We start from the raw sequence: 21,030 nt of genomic DNA on the forward strand, positions 1-21,030 counted from the left end.
AAGACCACATTGCCACCACCACTGTACCTGTTTCTCTGAGGGCATGTCCTCCCCCTCCTCATCCTCCTCCCCATAACTGTCATCCAGGTCATCATCTGAACCATACGCATCTCCATCATCATCATCATCATCATCATCGGAGTCTGCGTACTTCTTCTTCTTACTGCTGTGAAAAAAAAGTACATTTCTTAAAGGAAAATCCGTGATCCTGAACAGTTTTTAGTATGGCACATACTTTCTTAAGTCTGAGTGATGTCTGGTGCAGGACCTGGTGATTTTTAACTTAATACTATATGCACCAGTGCAGGTATGCAGGAAAAAGTATTTCGAGCCCTGTCTGAACTGATTTCCAAGCAGATCAATGGTGGCAAGGCAGTATCCAAGGTGGCTAATGGAAACTCCTCTGGCCAATGGATACTGCTTTGCCACCGTATGATCTGCTTGGAGATTAGTCTGAATATCACTGACCTTGGTTTTGGTTTCTTCTTCTGTTTGCTGGTGCCAGCTTCTGTCTCCACGGGTGGTTCCTTTCTGGGGTTCAATTTCTGTTTCCTCCTGCTCGAGCGTTCTTCATGAAAGAATACAAGGAATTGTTTTAGTCCATACCACATATTATATATGCTTCAGAGCAACATATATTTTGTACAAAGGAATATAGGAGTATCTACAATTTAGGATGCTTTTTAAAAACATTATCTTACATGTTACATTGGAGAATAACACACAAAATAGAAGAAAAGTACATTCAGTACTGCAGACATCAACATATAGACCCCATTCCTACTACTGCTGGATTACATTTCAACATGGAATAGCCTGCATCTAAATCTGTACCTTCTTGGTCCTTCTCCATCCTATAGGACAAACTGCTGGCTGCTGCTTCCTGGTCCCAGTTCTCTGCCTCCAGAGCTGCAACAATGTCCTAACAAACGAGAGAGAAATCCAGCTTCAAAAATTGCTTAATCTTAAAATCTAACACTCCAACACCACATTTTACTCCTAAAATTTGTGCATTGTGACATACCCTTAGCTGTTTGCAGTTTGCTTCCTCAATTCTGTTTTATTTTGCAAGCAGAGCAGTGCAGCATTTCCAATGCAACCTGCACCAGTGCAGGTATGCAGAAAAAGGTTTTCGAGGCCTAGCCTGCTTTCAAACACTAATTAATCTGTTACAGTACATTCCCTCAACTTCTCAACATATCCGTCCAAGTCTTTTAACAAATAAATGTCTACTTAGATTAAGACTAATTATTACTGTACCTCCTTAGGCATGTCTGGGAAGAATTCCTGCAACTGTTCCACCAGCATCTCCCTACCCTGGCTGTTAATAACTGTTACATCTGAGTCCTGGGTCTCCCCATTCTGCACTACGTCTTCATTCAAGCCCAGCAGTGCTGCAGTTCTGTTTACGGCCCCCTGGGGGCTCTCTTGCGCTGCAGACCGACTGCTGTTTGTGGATTTTCTTGCCGTTTGCTTCCGCGGCGTGGAACCTTCTTCGATACGTATACAGCGTAAAACAGAGTTCGGGCTGGACGGTCTAGTCAACATGGTAAGCTTATTATTGCTGGGCTTTGAATCCTCAACTGCTTTTTGATCTTCTTCTTCTTCGCTTTCGTCAAAGACGCGCAACTTCTGTAGCTTGGATCTGTGCTTTATTGGTGTGCCAGGACTCTCGGTTTTCTCATCTTTTACTGTTAATGAGTCAGATTGCTCCTGAGAGCCACCACTTGCACTATCTTCTGTCAAATCTACCGGTACGTCGAATCTGAATTTCCTGAGTTTGGTAGAGACACTGGTTTTCTTTTCTGCATTTCCACTACTAGATGGTTTTACTTCTGTTTTTTTGAAGGGGGTACACTGTTTCTTGCTAGGGTGGTCTGATTCTAGGCTGTGGTTGGATTCTTGAGATTCCACACGCTGTCTTTTCCTTCTGGTAGGAGCTATGAGAAAACAGATCAAAAAGTTAAATGCCAATTTGACTTGAGATGAAAAAGGCTTCTACTCCAGCAATGGGTTACAACAGTAGTACAGTCATGTAACATTAAGAAGGTTGGAAAGTGAGAAAGCTTTTTTTGTCCCTACTGTTTCCAGGTCACTTCCTCAAAGGATGCGGTAGACAACAAAATTCTACATTCAACTGCATAACAAAGTGTTAAAAAGCACTTTTATTTGTGGCTGTAGTTATCCTGCAATTTATCAACCCATAGGTGGTATGTTCCAGTTTGGAGCATTCATGCACATGACCATTCCTCACCGTAAGTTGGTTCCTCATCAATATCGTTTGAGAACAGTTTGAAAGCAGCGGCCACTGCTGACTCCAGTCCGGATGTGTCCAAGATGACCTACAAACAAACAAACAACAACAGCACAGCTTATAATATAATAATGTTTACTGACTTTCCAAAGCTTTCAAGCAACAACGAAATCTAAAGTGTATAAATAAAGCAGATAAGACCTTTTTTTAAAATCACGTGATGGTTTTCCATATCCAACTGTTGACCTTGCTCTTTCTTAATTTTGCTGATATGCAACAATTTAGTACACTAAATTTTGAGTTACCCAATTAGAACCAAGCAGAAGTGTTGTGTTACCGGCAACAGTTCCTCCCGTGTCTGTTCAGGGAAGATCTCCTGCAGGTGTGCCAGCTTGTCTTCCGTTTCCCTGGAGACGGCCCCGCCCTCCCCGTTGGAGCAGTACCCTGACGTGGAGCTGGACGGTCGCCCGGCAACAGGATGGGATGTGACATCATCATCATCATCATTGCTGGAGTCGTCAGAAATCATAACTGCTGCATTGTTCCTGTAGAAAAAAATAAAACATAGGATAATGTTTCAGTTAATGTTCCTCCTAACAAAAAATAGGAGACTTAAGACTTAAGTACAATGTAATCTTCAGCTTCCTGACTTTTCCCATCACTCCCAGAATGATACTGAGACCTTTGACCTCCTGTCAATCTTCCCCACCCATGTGATGTCAACCTACTTTGTCCAGACAAATACACAAACCCAAAGCTCAGCCACCCAAAGCAATACTTCTATATCTGTACCCAGAAGTTTGCTTAAATCTCGATTTATTCAAATTGGCCTGCAGGTGGCAGAAATGTATGTTACATGATGAACAATTCTCATATCAATATCTTGACCTAAGCATGATGTAACACATCCTAGGATTGGTCAAACGAACCTCTCCATGTTGATTTTCTTGCCCATCCGTATGTCTCCGTTCCTGACAGGTTTAGGACTGCTCATGTTGCCCCCAGAATATATATGGCCCCCTTTGGTTAATATTGAACATGGTAAAATCCATGCCAAAGGGCTATACAGGTACAGATAGTGTAATGTCCTGGTATTGTTCAACAAACCTCTCCATGTTGATTTTCCTGCCCATCCGTACGTTCCCATTCCTGACAGGTTTAGGACTCTTCACGCCGCCCCCCTCCCCCTCTGAGTCGGAGTACTGCAGCGCCTGGCCCTGCTTCTTCTTGGTCTTGGTCGCTATGACAACAGGACTGGCTGGACTGGGCTGCTGGGACTGAGGGGTTTCTGGGATACAATCCACATCTGGAAGAAAATGATGCAAATATTTTAACTGAGTAACAGGCACCCAGAGACTATGTCTAGTGGAGAAATGGACAACAACAATGGAAAGATACATCTTTTGTATTTGTTCTAAAACTTAAAGTAAAACTGTATTTGTTGCTTGGTATGCCTCAGTGATTGTACACACTAGTATAGACATTGTGTTGTGTAATTTTGTAACGTGTGGTATACCACAACAGCAATTTGCTGCCTGTGAGTGTGAACCACTTGTATTATGCATGTACACACTAAATAAACATACACTTGCAGGAAATTGCAAGACATTAAATTGTTCTGTTAACATTGTCGAAAGAAACAGAGGCTCAAAAAAGGGAAAAGATATGTGAGCAGAGACTGCGAAAGTGCGGAGGGTTCAAAGTACTGAATACAGTTGTTTACACCATTGACAAAACAGCTCTGATTACGAATTTTTAGGAAATAGTTCAAATTTCCAGACGTAATTCAAAATTGTTGCAACAACCTAATTTTCCTACAGGCTTCAAAACACAAATCACAACAACATTGGGTATATCCAAGGATTGAACGTTCTTGGTATATCTGGTAAGGATGCAGTTGCCATGGCAACCAGTAACCAATCAGAGCTGTCATCTGGCATGATGGATGCAGTTTCCATGGCAACTGCAGCAGGGGGCCAATCAAGGATGAGATCAAAACATGAAGATGTAGAGAATAGAGAAATGCAGCACATCACATACACCACAAAATGACAATTCTTTTTTTTTCCACAAAATAGATTTTATATGATATTTCGATCCTTACCTATTGTATTTTCAGGCGTGCATGGCCGGTTGTTCGAACCCTCCCCCTGGTCTTGTCCTGTTTTTCCTTTCTTCTGGAAGCGAAACCGGTCCAGAGTCATCTGTAGACTCATGGTTGGATCAGGCACTTTATCTGGACCGCACGTTCCTTCAGAAACACCCAGGAACAGTCTGAATCACACATGAAACTTGTCCGGACCTGTCTGCAAATTTAGCCGGCTCAGCTGATCATTGAAAAGGCAACGTGGGACGATATCAGACCGGTTCTAGTCCGGATTTGCGACCGGGTCAACTTAGAGTCTTTTAGCAAGAACTGCCCTCACCGAACGATACAGATCAGGAGGGCTAGCCCCTCTCTTCTTTCAAGAGACGAGGATGTCAAAATCTGGTTTGCGTTAAATTTTTAAGTAGTTAATTGTTGTAAAATGACGTACAAACCGAAGGATTTTTTCCCGCGCCCTCGGCTTAGTTGGACCACGCATGCGCACTGCGGCACCGGATGTGAACTCCCCTTCCCAGCATTCCCTGTGGGCGGCGGCCACTCTGACCGCATCCAAGTATAAAACAGGTATTTACTCAACAAACTGCAACAAAACGTGAATAAATCATTATAATATCAGCTGTATAAAGTCTATACTTTATTATTTGAAAGAAATTGTTGGCATATTTGTGAGAAATGTGATCAGAAAGGAAGTTGAGGTTTATAGCATCTGTTCATTCTGTTGTGTTTATGCGGTCACGTGACATCCTGAGCTGGAGCTCAAGTTTGCAGCTAAACTTTTATTTTCTTCCCAGTTTTGCCGCTTCAAATCGCCTCCAGTCCGGGATCGAGCCGCTACCGGGGGAGGAATGAACCATGGGTGAGTCCCACAACTGTTCTCCGGGCGGGCAGGGGGAGGGAAGGGGGGGATAGCGAGGGGGAAGGGGTGTGGGGAGGGGGAGGCCACTTCCTGGTTTCCAAGAGGGCAGGCAGGTCGGGGCAAGACGTCCCAAGAAATGACACATTTTTACCTGAATTAAGGCACCATGACGTCATTTTTACACACTCTACATGTTCACATTGTCACGAATCGGTCATAAATGAGGTCGTTGACAGCTTTAACGACAATTTACTCAAACGCCAGGCCAGGCTAGTGAAGGTATGTCTTGGGTTCACATGATTTTCTCAAGGACTCAGGTGCAGGTGTGTTGAAGCGTCTTGAACCAAGACAGCTACAAAACAATTGGTTCACACCTTTCTGATCATTAGACCTGCATTCCTGTCAACCAACATATAGCTCACACAACTTTTTACAGTGACAGTTTCTTTCCCCGTACGGGCAAGCTTTGGAATTCCCTCCCTGACAAGTGTTTCCCACCAACCTTAGTACAATCTACAGGCTTTCAAATCAAACGTTCACTGCCATCTCTAGACATAGCCATGTCTCTCTCATATTTCTAGTTCAATGCCGAGAAGTGGTCGGATAGGCCTTGCATTGAACTACTCCGATAAAAAAAAAACATGTCTGCTGAATAATAGATGTGATGTTATGGTGTTGACCTGCTGGTTAGGAGCTGAATAGCTAATGACAGGTTCAAAGACAAACACCTCCCAAGGGACCATACAGACATGTGCAGGTACATGGATGCATTGTTTGTGGCTGGAGTACCTGTATAGAACTATAAGGCAGCACCAATTTAATTTCTTGGTTAACGGATTTTTCTAGAAAAATAATGGAGCGGGCGGGCGAAAAAAAAATAAAAATAAAAACAGGCCTAGGCATCCTGTTATAGCCCAAAATGGTACGATAGGAGCCATGAAGTCAACATACCAGGCTGGTTCAAAATTTAAACAATGAATTTTGAACTTTTAATGATACCATTGCATTGAAAGATGGAATAACTGTAACAACTAGGATGAAAAAGACTATTTTCAACTATTCAGGGCAAAATATGAGCATTTTGCAGTTGGTTCTGAATTTTTACTTTTATTTGCAAATCAGAAAAAAATGGAGCGGGCGAATCCGTTAACCAAGAAATTAAATTGGTGTGGCCTAAGATGGGATCTGTAATATAGCAGTTGTTGTGTAACACTAGTCATTAATGCAAATATGCACCTGCTTATGGATGGCGGAATTCCCACACTTGTTACTTACATGAAGCAGCTGTTAGTAAATAAGGCACATCTCTTAAGACCTTAAGGCACCCTTAAAATATGTAAGAAATTTGGTTGCTTCTTATATTATTCTGTTCTTCTTAAAGGTACTTGATGACAATTTCGTAATCATATAGGAATTCCAAATGTTTGAAAGTCTGACAGGGCGGTGTAACTAAATGATTTGGCATTTGAGACACGTATTTTGTAAATTGTACATTTGTTTTCAACAAAATGAGTAGGTCTTATAGATTTTTGCCTGCTATATTTTACTCTTTCAGGCAGCCAAGAAATAAATTTGAGAAAAGAGGAAGAGAACCTGTTTAGCTTTAAGAATGACTCTCTTAGCAACAGGATGTTTTGTCAAGATTCAATTTCCAAATGTTCCAAATGTGGAAGAGACATTACTTAGCTTGTCTCCTATGTGTTTATTAATCCTCTGCTCTGTAGGATCTGGAATTCTGAATCATGGACAAGTTTTTCAGGAAACAACTGTTTCCTGTTCACTTCAGCAGGGTAGGACTGGACATTTTAGTAGGCTAAAACAAAGAGGAAGTCTGTTAAGTGTTATGTGTATTGTTGCACTATAAGTGTATAACTTAGGCCCGATTTACACGTGCGTCGTTTATATGTGTTGGGCGTAAAACGACGCGAGGATGCGCGCGGCGCCGCACTGCGCGTTTTGTACGACAGATTTTTTAATCGTGTAAACAACCTCCGCCACAGACGCGCGGCACCGCACGGCGGTTTTGTTGTGGCACCTCCAGTAGGTGCCACAAAAAAATGACACGCGTCTATGGCCCAGGTTGTTTACATGCTAAAAAAATATGTCGCACAGAACGCGCAGTGCGGCGCCTCGCGCGTGCTTGCGTCGTTTTACATATAAACGACGCACGTGTAAATCGGGCCTTAAATTAAAGTGTAATGTATTAGTTGAAAGAACAAATAATGCATCTGAAGTTAACCTTCTGACTGCTAAGGAGGGCATTTGGCAACAAATTTGTTTGCAGGTTAGGCTGCTGGGAGAAGCTTAAACTAATTTTTTTCCGTTGATTGAGTGTTGTACAGTAGGAATGTTTTTGTAAAACAAGTCTACAAATAAACATGTTTGATGAAAGATAAATGAAGGGTTATCTGTATTTTACAAATATACACATACTATTACTAGGGCAGAGTATGAGAAGAGTGTAAAAGGAGAAGTCTTTTATGAAATTTTAGATAAAAATAACTTTACGTTTGCATGAGTAGCCATGTCTGACATGGTTGTACCAGGGTGTATTGGATCAATGGTTACAGTAACAGCTGGTGCATGTAGCAGGGAAGTGCGTACAGTTTAAAAAGGTCAGACAGAAGAGCACAGTTTCTTCATGTCTGTGTTTAACATGGCAGATCAGTGTGACTGTAACTTAGTGTAAGCTTCAAACAGATCATTACAAGTATGTCAGGATTAACCCTTTGCACACTGAAGTAGCTGTTTGGTTTCCGATTCTCAATTGGTTACAGTGTGAAGTTAGCAAGGAGATGGTTAAACTGAAGGTACTAGTAGAGACAAAAGTAATAAACATGCGCCAAAAAGCAGTTACTCAAGCAACTGGCTATGATTTATGATATCCAGTTGCCTGAGTAACTGCTTTTTGACGTATCTTAATATCTGGATGTCTAACCTTCACCGACCTAAAACTAGTAAAAGTAAACATGTATGTTGGAAATTTTCTATCAGCATTTTTACAGCTGTTCCAAGGACTGAAAACTATGTCAACAACAAGAGGCTGTCTTCAATATACATGTACATTTTTTCTAGTCTGCCTACAGTTATTTAATGTTATTTATATGCAGGCTCTTACATGCAGTGTTTAAAGAAATGTGGGGGAGTGAGTGAGTGGGAGAGTGAAAAACCACAAGACAAGAATTTTCCACGCAGCTATCACTTAATTGGCTACTCTGAGTACAAATTTGCCAACCTGCAGTGCTACTATTTTAAGGTCATGGTCATGAAAGATTCAACTCAGAAATAATCAAATCAGGTTGAGGAAACTACAGTGAACAATACCCTGTGTTTAATAATTTACAAAATGTCTTTCTACCACAGCCAACTATTGATTGTCTACATGGCAGGGAAGTAGGAGAGAGTCTGTAGATGAAATTGTTTGATGAAAGCTGCTTTCTTACAGGTGACTTGGTGGGCAGGAATGTTTGCATAATTGATTAGGCTTGAAGGTGTTGTTTTCAGCGGCTCAGAACACTTGTCAAGGTCAATTAAGGAGATCCCTGTCACTGAGGTCATCATGATTGTCAATCTTGTGCTATCATATTTCGTGTTATGGACAGGGACCATTGAAAAGGTTTCTTTAGAAATAGATGACAAGAAATCGATAGAAATCAGTCATGGGAGGAAGAGTGTGCAAGAGGTAGCACTGCACTATGGTAACTTTTAACTAAAACTAACAAATCTTCAAGCAATTATACTTGATTAAAGGTCATGGCATCAATTATCCTTTTAGTATCTTAATAACAGAAAAGTGTATACAAAATGTGTTTGAACATATCTTGATTCTAGCACTAACTTCTCATAATAAAAATTAATATGTAGATTAACTATAGATATCCTGACAGAAAACACAGCAATTTCATTCTTAGGATAGAACCAATTACGGTACATTCATTTCTTTTTCGTTGTGACTTAATTTTACAGTTTTAGGTGAAAAAAGTTTTTGATTTTCAGTTCTATAGTTCTATAGTACAGTTGAATGCATTGGAAATGGATACCCGCGGTATCATGAATTTGCGGCAGAGAATTTACCACGGAAAATACTGGTACAGATTACACTGTTATGTTGACTATTGCTATCAGTGAAGTGATTGAACAGGACAAGGAAGAACCAAGACTTATATGAAGACAGATAAAGACAGAATGTTATCTTTATGGTGGGTCAAAGGGCACTGCAAAGGTGAGATACAAACGACAACAATTGTGTAGGTGTTCACAATGGAGGTAGGTGTAGGTAAAGGTAGGTGTTTCACTGTCTTATGTGTTGGTGTGTAAAGTTAATAATAGATTTACAGTTCTAAGCATTCTTTGTGTCATTTATACGTAGCAAAGAATTGTCAGGATTGTACGTGTGGGTTAGCTTTTTTGTTAGGTGGTCAGAAGATGTATAGTACGTATTGTTTGGGAGCTGGATAGCATAAACTGGCAGCAGTGTTGTGTGTTTATTTAAGTGATGACAGACACTTTTGGTATGTGACTGAACAACAGTGTAGGAATCCATAGTGGAGAGAGAATAACAGATACAGTGAGGTGTATATAAATGTAGAAATCCATGTTAAGTTAGACCAAGGAGGTTAAATACAAGTGTATAGAAAATACTGTAAATTCATAAATGTTCACGGTAGTTTTATTTTACAGCTTTCGCGGTGAAACCTCGAGCCCCCAAATATGTGTTTTGTAGTTCTATTGTGCTACAGAATTCTTTCAACCATGAACTTCAAACACTGTGAACACCTCCTCCTTTTCTCTCTTACCACAAAATGAGACCACTACGAAAGTAAACATGTTTACAGTACGTTGGTGAAGGTTAGACATCCAGTACATAATAAAATACACCAAAAACAGGCAACTGGATATGATTTTGGAAACAGTCAGTTGTTTCAGGTACATGTAGCATCCACTACCTTTAAGTAGTCAGTGACACTGCTTTTCTGACAATTCTCCAGTGTCACTGATCAAAGATTTGACTTTGATGCTACCTGAAACGTCTGGAGTTTCAAAAATCATAATCCAGTTACTTGAGTAACGTTTTTGGCGCACGTTTACAGTAGTCCCAGTTGGCAGAGGCCATTGATACAGTTGGCACATGTAGAAGTGCAAACCTGTTCCGATTGTCTCTGTTTCCTTCCAGTAGCTTGTTATCTGTGTTTGTCAGCTTTCATAAAAAATTTAATACTAAAATGATTACTGAAATGACGGTATGGCAAATACTTCATACAGTATCACTGACCCTGTTCCAGGGTAGTTTAACTAATGCCATCACTATAGCAACACATCAGCCCCTGCTGCCGGCCAGACCTATAAAATACAGCTAAATACTGTAATTTTACTGTGGTTATATTGCGCAGTAGGCAGGAAAATGAGGTTTTTGTGGTATTTTAAATATGTGTACGTGTGCGTTTAAAACAATTCTGTAGTACAGTTGTCTGGTAGTCATAATATTAAGACATCTGCAACTTCTCATGAATTCGCCGTAGAAGGGTCACCATCAATTATCAAAACTAGGTCTCGTCAAGACCTACCCATCTACCAAGTTTCATGACAATTTTGTGCATATAAAACTTCTTGAGTTATGCTGTTCACAGACAGACAGACAGACAGACAGACAAACACTACTGAAACATAACTTTCTTGGTGAAGGTAATAAAGAAAACCATTATGAAAGTTTCACAATATATAGTAGTTGTGTAAGAAGCAGGAGGAGTGAGTAGAAACAGATAAAAACCCCTGGTCCCGGGCTGAGTTTCGAACCTACGACCTCCCGAGCACCAGCTTCAAATCTGATGCTCCTACCAAATAGGCTAAAAGGTCTAGACCCATCGGCCGGGTCAGTTGGTAGTGCCTATAAACCCCCCCACTGTTACAGTTGTACATGTGTGTGTACTGTAAAAGTTTCATAATATACAGTGTATTGTATTAAGGTAGATGTATATGTCCTGGCATACCCATATAAGGACAGCAGGGTTCTGTTTTCGTGGGGGTTAGGGGGCAGAGGAAGGAAACCACCAGGACTGGGGCTGCTGTGATAAGGACTGATGAATCATGATAACGGCTGGAAACTGGGGAACTGGGCAACTCTACCAATACATTTGTGTAGTGTATACATACAATACAGGGATGGGGATAGCCTGATAAATCTTTAGTACTATTAGTATTAATGACATAGTTGTACATTTTGTACAATGTTTAAGTTTGTTGTAAATTAATGTAATACTCTTAGACTAGGGTAGCTATTCTGCTCCTGGTTCAGAAGGTCCATACTTCCTAAAGTCTGAGTAGTGCAGGTAAAATTCTGTCTGGTGCAGTATGGTTGTTACCTGAGTGCTCTAGTGCAGGTATGAAGAAAAAAGGATTTAATAAGCCCTGACTGATTTCTGTATAAAGATATTGTTTACTCTCAAGCACAATTGTAATACTATCAGGAATACTGTATATCACGATTTTCCCCTGATACTTTTATGATATATTCGCAGTTTGGGAACTTTTCATTACCGTGAACAAATAATACTCACTGTTAGAAAAAGGATAGTAACAGTGTTACTGTCCTTTTTCTGCACCTGCCGAACATTTTCGCACATATGCCTATTTTTTTCTCAGACTGCAAACTTTTGCAACCGCAAACATACAGTGATTTACAGTATTCTTTCTTGTATGATATTTACATGTTCTGTTTTTTTCTCCCCTACAGTTGAAGTACGAGTGGAGTTCGACTACGAGGCAGAGCTAGACGACGAACTTTCGTTAAAAATCGGTGACATCATCACCAACGTCAAGCAGCAAGATGGCGGCTGGTGGGAGGGCGAACTCAACGGGAAGAAGGGCGTGTTCCCCGACAACTTTGTCAAGGTCAGAAATGGGGGAGGGGGGCGTTGGAATTTTGATGTCTTGTATGTCTTTAATTCAATGATGGCATATAAAAGAATTTGCTTGTTTTGTGTGTGCCACAGTTGTCATGCTATGCACATGGCATGTCTGTTTCGCTATCTCTTTGAAGAAGATGTTTTGGGAAAAGTTTTATGACCTTCAAAAGACGGTCAGAATAGGGCAGAATAATACAAACTGTCAAGGTCAAAAGGGCAGACACAGGAAATAGGGTGAACTTGAAGGTCATGAAAACTTCCCAGAAGTCTGAAAGCTCTAATTTCTTGAATGTAAAGAATTTTGTACTAAAACATGTTGCTAAAATTTTCCCCAGGTGATCAAAAAAGGCTCCCCTCCAGCCAAGCCTTCAGAGAAGACCAACAGTCATGATAAGGACGAGGGGGGTAACGTGGCCAAGCTGGCGTCCCGGCTGAGCATGAGGGGGGTCCCCCTGGCTGGCATGGCCCCTCCCGGAGAGGGGGGTGTCACCAGAAGACGTAAGTATTCCTTGTATGATTGACCTCAGTGTCTTGTCAAGGAAGAGCCAAATATCTTTTTCATGACATTGCCCAGGGCTAATAGGTTAGTACAGGAAAATTGCAGCTGTACATATTTCTGATGTCTAGCAGAGCCTAACCTGTACTGGTATTTGATATGATCCATACTTTCTAAATTCCAAATAACACAGGTAAGATTTGTCTGGCGCAGGTAATTTTCAATGTTACCTGCACCATTACAGGTATGCAGAATAAAGGATTTCAAGCCTTGAAATGTTTCTTTCAAGTTTTGTTGATGTCATGTTTGTGTTCAATGTTAACCCAACCAATTCATGGACAACTCTGAAGGTCTACCTAACCATTCCATCCCCTAACTTCAGGCTTGGCTGTACTGTCCCTTTCCCTTAGTTCAGATGACACAACCAACCCCTCCTCCCTTCCATAACGTTAACCCTAATCGCCGTGTCTGTGTTGATGAACTGTGTTGTCTGTTGTGTCATTTGTGCAGCAATTGTGCCCAAGCGAAACTCAGGCAAGTGGAACGAACACCCCTCTCAAACAGGAAGTGGAATAACCCATTCTTTCAAATACAACAGACAGGCATAATATACCAGCCTTAGCTCATGATCTTACATGTACCTGTCCAAAATGTGCTTTCAACTCTTGTATACATGAGGGTCTGCATGGGGGAATCCTGACAATGCTTAGCAGCTAATTCAGGAGGACCAGCAATGCTTTACAATACATTGCATTGTTGGATCATTCCTTAATAGTCATGGAGAAAAAGGCATGCAGACCCTTGTCCATTCCCTAGCATGGTCTCTTTCTTCAGCTGATGTTATGAAAGCTGAGAAGTCTGAGTGTTCAATTCTTTCTCCTACTCTAACTCGATGTGCTATAATGTTTTTTGAGACTGAGCATGAAGAGAACATCCTCTCTCTGGATTGAAAATTGCTGCCACATTGATGCATGTAGCCTGGGTGCCAGACTGTTCCCAGGGCCAATACACAGGCCAGTCCTCAGTTAGACCCTGCTTAAGGTGTAACCGACGAAATCTGTGGTCAAATTTCCTTGGGGACAGACTAGCCCTGGAGCCGAGGAGCTAGCCTGGATACTGTCCCTGGCAACAGTCTGGCACCCAGGCTATGAAGCATGCAGCATGCTGGTATAGTGTGCCTGGCAGTAGCGCCAACTGATAGAAGAGCAGCTGCCATTCCATCATATAGCCTTCCTCCCTCTGCCAGTTTAGACTTAGAGAGCACGTACTGACATTAGATGATAACATTTCAAGCCATTTGTTAGGAGTTAGGTTTTTGCGTTGATTAACATTTCTTGACATCTTTATCGTCCTAATTCACAGCCACTGTGCAGAGGAGAGACCCAGGCAAGTCTAACATAAACAACAGCTTCCCTCTCACTCTCGGTCAAAGGTCGCACAGGCCATAGGTCAAATGTAATAGGTCATTCTTCTGTAGGCTGGAATCGGGACCAATCTTTAATAACTTGTAGTCGTGAAAATGGATGATCTTATGATTAAAATCATTCTTTTAGATTTATTTCTCCAATCTACACACATAGTGGTTGGGATCTGACCTATGACCTATAACCTTTCAAAGTCTCATGATTGGGTCACTCACCAAGACGCTTCAAAGTAACATGTTTTTGATTCGACAGGGTGAAAATCTTGATGGGAAATTTTCCTATGTTCCTCCTATTCAAAGCAACGTTCAAAATTGGAAATTGCAAATTTGCATTCCAGTAATTGTGATAAAACAAATAAAGAAGGGTTGATTTGTTTTGGATTTAATTAGATTAGTTTTCTTTTTCAATTTATGATACCATAGATGAAAAGAGCTTTGCTTATCCAATTGTACAAGGCCTTGACAATCAGAAAAAAAGTCCTCTCTTTATCTGATCCTTTTGACCCAATCATTTTGAAGGAACGAGGAAAAAATAATTACAGTCAAAACATAGAAGCTGTGATCTTTGTATATTCATGTATGTCTTCTTTTTATAGCCCAAGCTGAGAAGACCAGAAAGCTGCGGTGCAAGGCGCAGTACAGCTATGCCCCAGAAAACATGGATGAACTTCGGCTGGAGGTTGGGGATGTGATAGAGATTCTGAAGCAGGAAGAGGAAGGGTGGTGGGAGGGAACACTCAACGGCAAGTCAGGAGTCTTCCCTTCCAACTTTGTCGAAGTCATCAAGGATGAGGATAAGGAAAACATTGAGGAACATCAGAAGGAGAAAACTGGTAAGATTAAAGAAAAAAGGTAAAGGTAGTGCCAAAGCCTTTTTGAGGCCTTAGAAGCAGTTACTGTAGGTTTTTGATACACTGTGTCTAGAGCATGGTTTTGGAAGGCAGAGCCTATCCCTCTCCTTCCACCACATTTTACCTCACCACCCAAAGTCAGGTACCCATTTTACACCTTGGTAGACTGAGGAAAGCAGTGTGAAGTGCCTTTCCCAAGGATGAAACTGCAAATATAAAAGTACTGCAAAAAATTGTGATGTACAGTAAGGTTTTAGTAAAAGGAAATTCAATGAAACTTCTTTTTTTTTCGCCTGTACTCTATAGCTCCAGCACCACAGCAAGAAGAAAAGAACGGCCCCAGCGGTGAACAGCCCCAGCAGCAACTCAAACAACCCAAGAAGGTCCGAGGGGTCGGCCTGGGGGACATCTTCGGGAACAGCCCGCTCCATCTGCGTACGAAGGCAGCAGACTCTATCCACGACAAAGACAAACACACACATACAGACCACATTGCTAAGGTGACTCTCAAGTGACTGTTGATAATACATACAAATAAAGTTGTTGTTACAAGTTGTAGATCACAGCTGACACTTGCTGTAATTTCAGTTTGATTTGTAGTACAGTAGATAATCTGGAATAAGAACTTGACCAGAACATTTTTGAAGCAAATTATATCTGTGTTTCCAGAGTGGCTCACTGAAAAAGAAAGCACCACCTGTTCCAAGTGAACCCCCAGCTAAGGAAGAGAAAGGTGAGTTAAGTAGTTAAAAACTGTTTACTGTCATACCCTTCATGCAGTAGTTACCACTAATAAAGTATGAGTTCTGTTCTATATATGGGATGGAAGTATTGTTTTGTGTAGTGTTGGTTTAGGTTCCAGAGTTAAAAGGATGGCAAAACAATGATGTGTTCAGTAATTAGGATGTTTAATTTTATTCTATACCTCTTTTTTGTACTACATGTATTCATCGTACCATGTACTATTTGTACGATACATTGTACCTTGTACGATTGTCATGCAATTGAAGAAGTTCTTCTTCTATCATATATTTTATCTACATCTCAGCTTCCAAGCCAGTAGAAAAGGCGAAGGTTCTGTTCGACTACACGGCCGAGAACGAGGACGAGCTCTCGCTGAAGGTCGGAGAGGTCATCATCATCAGGAGTAAGGAGAGCGTGGACAGCGGCTGGTGGGAGGGAGAGGTCAACGGCAAGACCGGCGTCTTCCCCGACAACTTCGTGGAACTTCTGCCACCGGAGGAGGTTTGTTTTAACTCCTGTTTGAAGTTGAAACTTTTGATCCAACACGAAGTTCACTCACCTAGAGCTTTGGACCAGTCACTCTGGTCATCCTCAGTAGACTGACCCAGTGAGGCTTGTCACGTGGCTTCTTTGAAGTGTGGCGTCAACACTGGGTCAAAGGTATCTGGAAGTCTTAGACAAGTTTTAACTTTAAACATGTAACTACCAACACAGATGAACTTTCATGATTGTATTCACTCCTGTTGTGGTTCAATTCACAGAAAATTTTAACAGATGTAGAAACGATTAAGTTAAAAGCCTTTTTTCTCTTCTTTTTACTCAACAGGAAAGTGATGTTCTCACAGGATTTTTCACTAAAGTTGTTTGTTAAAGAAAACAGTTGAAACATATTTAAGTACAATTTATGAACATTCATTTAGTTATTGTTGACATACTTTCTGCAAGCATTTCTTTAACCGTCTCCCTGCTGCCTGACCAGCAAAACAAATTTGATGACGAGAAGGCATGGAGATTTAGGCTAAGCGAAATTTCTCTGGCTTGTAGCTCTCAATCTTTTGCCAAGTCTATGGAATAAATTGTCAATCTAGCACTCTAAACTGCATCCTTACATTAAACTTCACCACTTCTAATAAAAAAGGAAAAACAAAGCAACAACTTTTTGGCTTGCACCACCTTTGCCTAGCCTGTGTTACACAATCTCTCACTGTCAGGCTGATTTGGCCTCCTCCTTGAGGCCTGACCAGTGGAAGGGCTACTTGAAGCATGATGTATTCTTTTTTTTTGCATCTGCCACCTTCTTCAATTGCACGCCTAAAAGCACAGAATGTTTATTTGCCACAAATGTGGCTGTTTACGTTGTTTTTGTTACCATTTTTGTAGCAGGGGCCAGAAGTGCCGCCTAGACAGGTACTACGGAAAATTACTGTAAGCATTCTCACAGACACTGACTTCAGATCATAACCCAATGACTACTAATGTGGAGGGTCCTACATGTATGTAGGGCTCTCATTGCTGGGTGTAAGGTTTGCTTGTTAAGAACACAGATGAACTATAATTGGGCACTTTTAGGTGCTTTATGATGGCAATGCAAAAAGAAGACGAATGGATAATTTCGGTCAAAGTTAAAGGAAAGGGTGTACGACTTCAATGATTGGAGTAAATGAGCAAAAAAGACGACTCCTGCTCAATGTTTTGAATAGAAAAATTCTAAAGCTATCATCTTCATTTAGTACCCAAAGGACACATCTAAGTAAGTCTCCACCAGACTCCTTTACAGGCTGAATAGATAGTAGAAATCTGCAGGCAAATGGACCCTCAATGGCTGGCCAACTCCTTTGGCCAATGATATTTCCTGCTTACTTTTTAGGCCAATTTCTACTATTTATTGAGCCTGCAAAGGAGTCGGGTGGAGACTAATAGCTAAGGTCATTTGCTGAGTAAGGTACAATATTGGGAATAAAGATCATGGTATCGTCTATACTACAGCATGTACATGTATCTTTGTGGTAATTTTGTCTGTTGTTTTCCAGCCTCCCCGACCAAAGAAGCCACCACCACCGGCTGCCTCTGTCAAACCTGTAGGAGGTAAACTGAAGAATCTTAGATTATGATTATGTAGAAATATGTTAGTGGCATTTTTACATGTAGTTCCTCAGGTTTTATAGTGATTGTTTTGTTCAGTTTCTCGTTAAAAAGTTGTTTTTGTTAAGTCTTAAGTAACCTTTCTCTTTTCCATTTTTTGCATGGCTATGTTTCTATAGATCCCATCCCTCTTGATTTTCATGCAGGTCCAATTACACATTTGTATATTGGGTTTGTCAACAATTTCAATTTTCGGGCAACATAGGCAAAATGTATATCCTCTGAATCTAAATTTCTCTGGTGAAAGTTGGAGTAACCCTGTTCTGAAATCATAATTACATGTTTATCGAAACCCATATACCAAGTTCTAGTGCCTCCCTCATACTGATAAGTCTATTGAAATTTCATAAATTGCTTATTGGTAGGGGGATAGTGTAGCAGGTACTCGCCATCTAAACAGCAATGTTTTCACTGCCTATTGTTGACAGCCTTACATGCATAACCCAAAACCTTTTTTTTTCTTTATAACAAGCCATGCCAAGTACTTCCCTATATTAACATTGTTTTTCCCTTCTCTTTCCTTCTTTCTATTATCCCCTATCCTGTCTTATTTGTTTTGGCTATCATTCCCATTTTTCCATGTTATATATGTTGGACATACATGTATGATCGCACCACAACATGGTGAATGTAAGTAAAGTTAGTAAGAGAAAATCAATGATTTTTCCTTTTCTTTTTGGTTGGCAATATTTTGGTTATTGGAGTATAGAATGTGGACCATATAATGTTTGAAGGACTAAATGAATGCATGCTGTACATTTGTGAATAACACCAAATCTATGTATTGTTACCCTGAATTTACAATGTTATATATTAAAGCAGACAATTCACATTACTATCTCAAAAACTGATGTGTTAAAGGTGAAGTGGTAGAAATCTTTTAGTAAGACTTGTAAATCTTGAAAATATGCTTTATTCACTGTCCTTACTGCTTCTCTATGCTTACGCCACCAGCCGGTCTTCTGAAGTTTATCTCAGTCTATGTTTCTATACTGCGACTCTTGTGTCTGTTTGCACCAGTAGGAGCTGTGCCTCTAACACTGTCTGTTCCACCTCTCAGCTCTGTCCTCTCCGCTAACCCTGCCTGGCTACACCAGGTAACGCTTCACTCTATCTCCACACTCAGGCCACGTCAATGGGATTCAGTGGTTCTCGGATTTTGTAGGAAATCAAAGAAGCAGAAGGGCCCAAAAAAGGCCTAGGGATCCTGTGATAAACTCAAATGCTACCATATACCAGAAAGTCAACATACCATACTTTTTAAACTTTTAATCAAATAACTACATTGATGAATGGAAAAACTTAACAGCTTGGAAGACAAAAACTTCAACTTTTCGTGCCAAAACATGACCATTTTGGGGGTGATTCAGAACCCGAATGGTACACATACATGTACATGACTACATTTTTGGGCAAATCAGAAAAAAAGTAGTCGGATTTGAGGATCAAGAATTTCGGTTGGTGTGGCCTTGTTATGAAAGTATGCATGATTTTTGCATGTTGTGCATTCTTCCTCTATCTTGAAATATGCTTCAAACTGTAAATAGTACAAATGTGGCTTCCTCAAAGCTGGAATCAATCTGCAATTGAAACCTAAACATGACATCAGAACTTGTGTACAATTAAGCAGATAGAGCGAGTTGACAAATAGATTGACAGTTTTCAAATGTGATGTTCTGCTTTTGACGAAAGCGTTACCTTTTTTTGATGACTATCTTTTATTTCTGTTTCTGTTTTTAATAGGTCTAAACAAGCTTTCTCACGACAAGAAGCATGAAGACAAACATGACGAGAAAGGTAAGTACAGAAGAAGAGTGGCAATTTCTCAGCAGTCTGAAAATTAAGGGACATCTTTGAGTTTGTGGTAAAATTCAATAGAAGAGAGAACATATGTTTATAGGGGTAGGAGTTCACAGGTAGGTCATCAAAAAATACCAAACTTAGAAAACGCTGCAAAAATTTCAAAATTTACTTTGGCCAAACACAAATAAAAATGGCTGAATGAAACAAAGTATACAGTAAACACATGGTTGATCATTAAATACATGTAGTTTATGATTTTACATAAACAGTCACACATGGACAGGCAGTTGTGTATGATTTTTGCAATTTATTTATTGTTTTCTTTCTAATGAACTTTTATTTTTGTTCATGCAAAGACCTTAAAATGCTAATCTGTTATGTTATGTTGACTTTGTGGAAGCTTTTCGCTGCAATTAACAAAAACACATGTTGTAATGTCACAATAGTCGACGTGTGTAGCCTCTCATCCTACCATAGAATGCCTGTTCCCTAACATTATTAACAAACACTTCCTCTTAGTTAAATACCAATAACCAAAACATGAGTCTTATGAAACAAACCCACCACCCAAACTGACTACCCCCAACAAAACCCAAAATCGCATGTTTGACAACCTTAAGGTTCTCTTGTATCTTTTCATATCGAAGGTACACTGTAGCTGACACAACTTTCTCTTCAACTGTACTAGCAATTAAAAACACTACAATGTAGTTTCCTTCCCTTGACTGTCTGCATTTTAACATGTTCCACTAACCTAGTGTGTATTTTCTACACCTTTCCTTTGTGAGCTTTGGCCTGCATGCTAGCCTGCATTAGCCTGGATGCCAGACTTTTTAGCTTTAGTATGCTACAAATAAATGTATTTGCCATTTCCCGATTGGATATGTATATAGGTCCAGTCATTTTTTTTTTGAGGGAAGCACCCAAGAGAACAAACTAAAGATCAAAAGGCTGATATCTAGGCTAAGCCTGCATGGTACTGCTTGCTCCTTCTGTCTGTGTTGTTATTACCTCCATGAAATGTGTCATGGAGGTTATATTTTCAGTTGTGTTTATCTGTCTGTCCGTCCTTCTGTTGGTCAACAAGATAACTCAAGAACGCCTGGATGGATTGATTTCATACTTGGTGTGTTGGTAGGGTGTGACGAAAACTGGAAATGATGAGATTTTGGTCCCCCTAGTGGCTTCCCTTGGTACTGCAGCGCAACTTCCGGTTTTGATATCTCGCGATTTGGACATGCTAGGGTCATGAAATTTTGATGGAAGGTAGCTCTTGTGCTTGGGAAGAAGTCTTATGAGTTTGGGCCCCCTAGCGGCTTGTTCTGGAACTGCAGGGCACTTTCTAGCGAAATGTTTAAAAGCCAATAAGTCCAGACAGGAACAACATATTTTCATTATTTTTGGTGTGTAGGTAGCTGAGAGAGAGATGTACATAATTAAATGCAAATTATG

At 40.5% G+C, this 21,030-nt stretch overlaps 2 protein-coding genes across 11 annotated transcripts in view; one reads left to right on the top strand and one right to left on the bottom strand.

Annotated features, from left to right (window-relative positions):
• Nucleotides 1-4,870, bottom strand: part of LOC109488028 (SWI/SNF-related matrix-associated actin-dependent regulator of chromatin subfamily A containing DEAD/H box 1-like) — a 15,294-nt gene extending 10,424 nt beyond the window's left edge. The window contains exons 1-8 of the mRNA XM_019792169.1: nt 4,359-4,870; nt 3,362-3,560; nt 2,592-2,799; nt 2,255-2,342; nt 1,261-1,940; nt 835-922; nt 469-568; nt 28-166 (exon numbers count right to left, since the gene is read on the bottom strand). Of these exons, the coding sequence (XP_019647728.1) occupies nt 28-166; nt 469-568; nt 835-922; nt 1,261-1,940; nt 2,255-2,342; nt 2,592-2,799; nt 3,362-3,560; nt 4,359-4,470 (1,614 nt within the window). The 5' untranslated portion in view covers nt 4,471-4,870. The remainder of the gene's footprint in view (nt 1-27; nt 167-468; nt 569-834; nt 923-1,260; nt 1,941-2,254; nt 2,343-2,591; nt 2,800-3,361; nt 3,561-4,358) is intronic.
• A 211-nt stretch (nt 4,871-5,081) lies between these two features.
• LOC109488103 (SH3 domain-containing kinase-binding protein 1-like) overlaps nt 5,082-21,030 on the top strand; it is a 22,932-nt gene continuing 6,983 nt past the window's right edge. For 4 of the 10 annotated variants that reach the window (XM_019792250.1, XM_019792255.1, XM_019792256.1 and 1 more), the window contains exons 1-11: nt 5,082-5,217; nt 11,948-12,105; nt 12,455-12,617; nt 13,978-14,001; nt 14,635-14,871; nt 15,196-15,389; nt 15,559-15,622; nt 15,938-16,134; nt 17,014-17,058; nt 17,664-17,718; nt 19,519-19,572. In XM_019792250.1, coding sequence (XP_019647809.1) covers nt 5,214-5,217; nt 11,948-12,105; nt 12,455-12,617; nt 13,978-14,001; nt 14,635-14,871; nt 15,196-15,389; nt 15,559-15,622; nt 15,938-16,134; nt 17,014-17,058; nt 17,664-17,718; nt 19,519-19,572 — 1,195 coding nt within the window. In that variant the 5' untranslated portion in view covers nt 5,082-5,213. The remainder of the gene's footprint in view (nt 5,218-11,947; nt 12,106-12,454; nt 12,618-13,977; nt 14,002-14,634; nt 14,872-15,195; nt 15,390-15,558; nt 15,623-15,937; nt 16,135-17,013; nt 17,059-17,663; nt 17,719-19,518; nt 19,573-21,030) is intronic. The other 6 variants (XM_019792260.1, XM_019792253.1, XM_019792258.1 and 3 more) reach the window with 3 other exon arrangements.

This window comes from Branchiostoma belcheri, unplaced genomic scaffold, assembly GCF_001625305.1.
Source record: "Branchiostoma belcheri isolate BF01 breed outbred unplaced genomic scaffold, Haploidv18h27 scaffold91, whole genome shotgun sequence".
Lineage (NCBI taxonomy): Eukaryota > Metazoa > Chordata > Leptocardii > Amphioxiformes > Branchiostomatidae > Branchiostoma > Branchiostoma belcheri.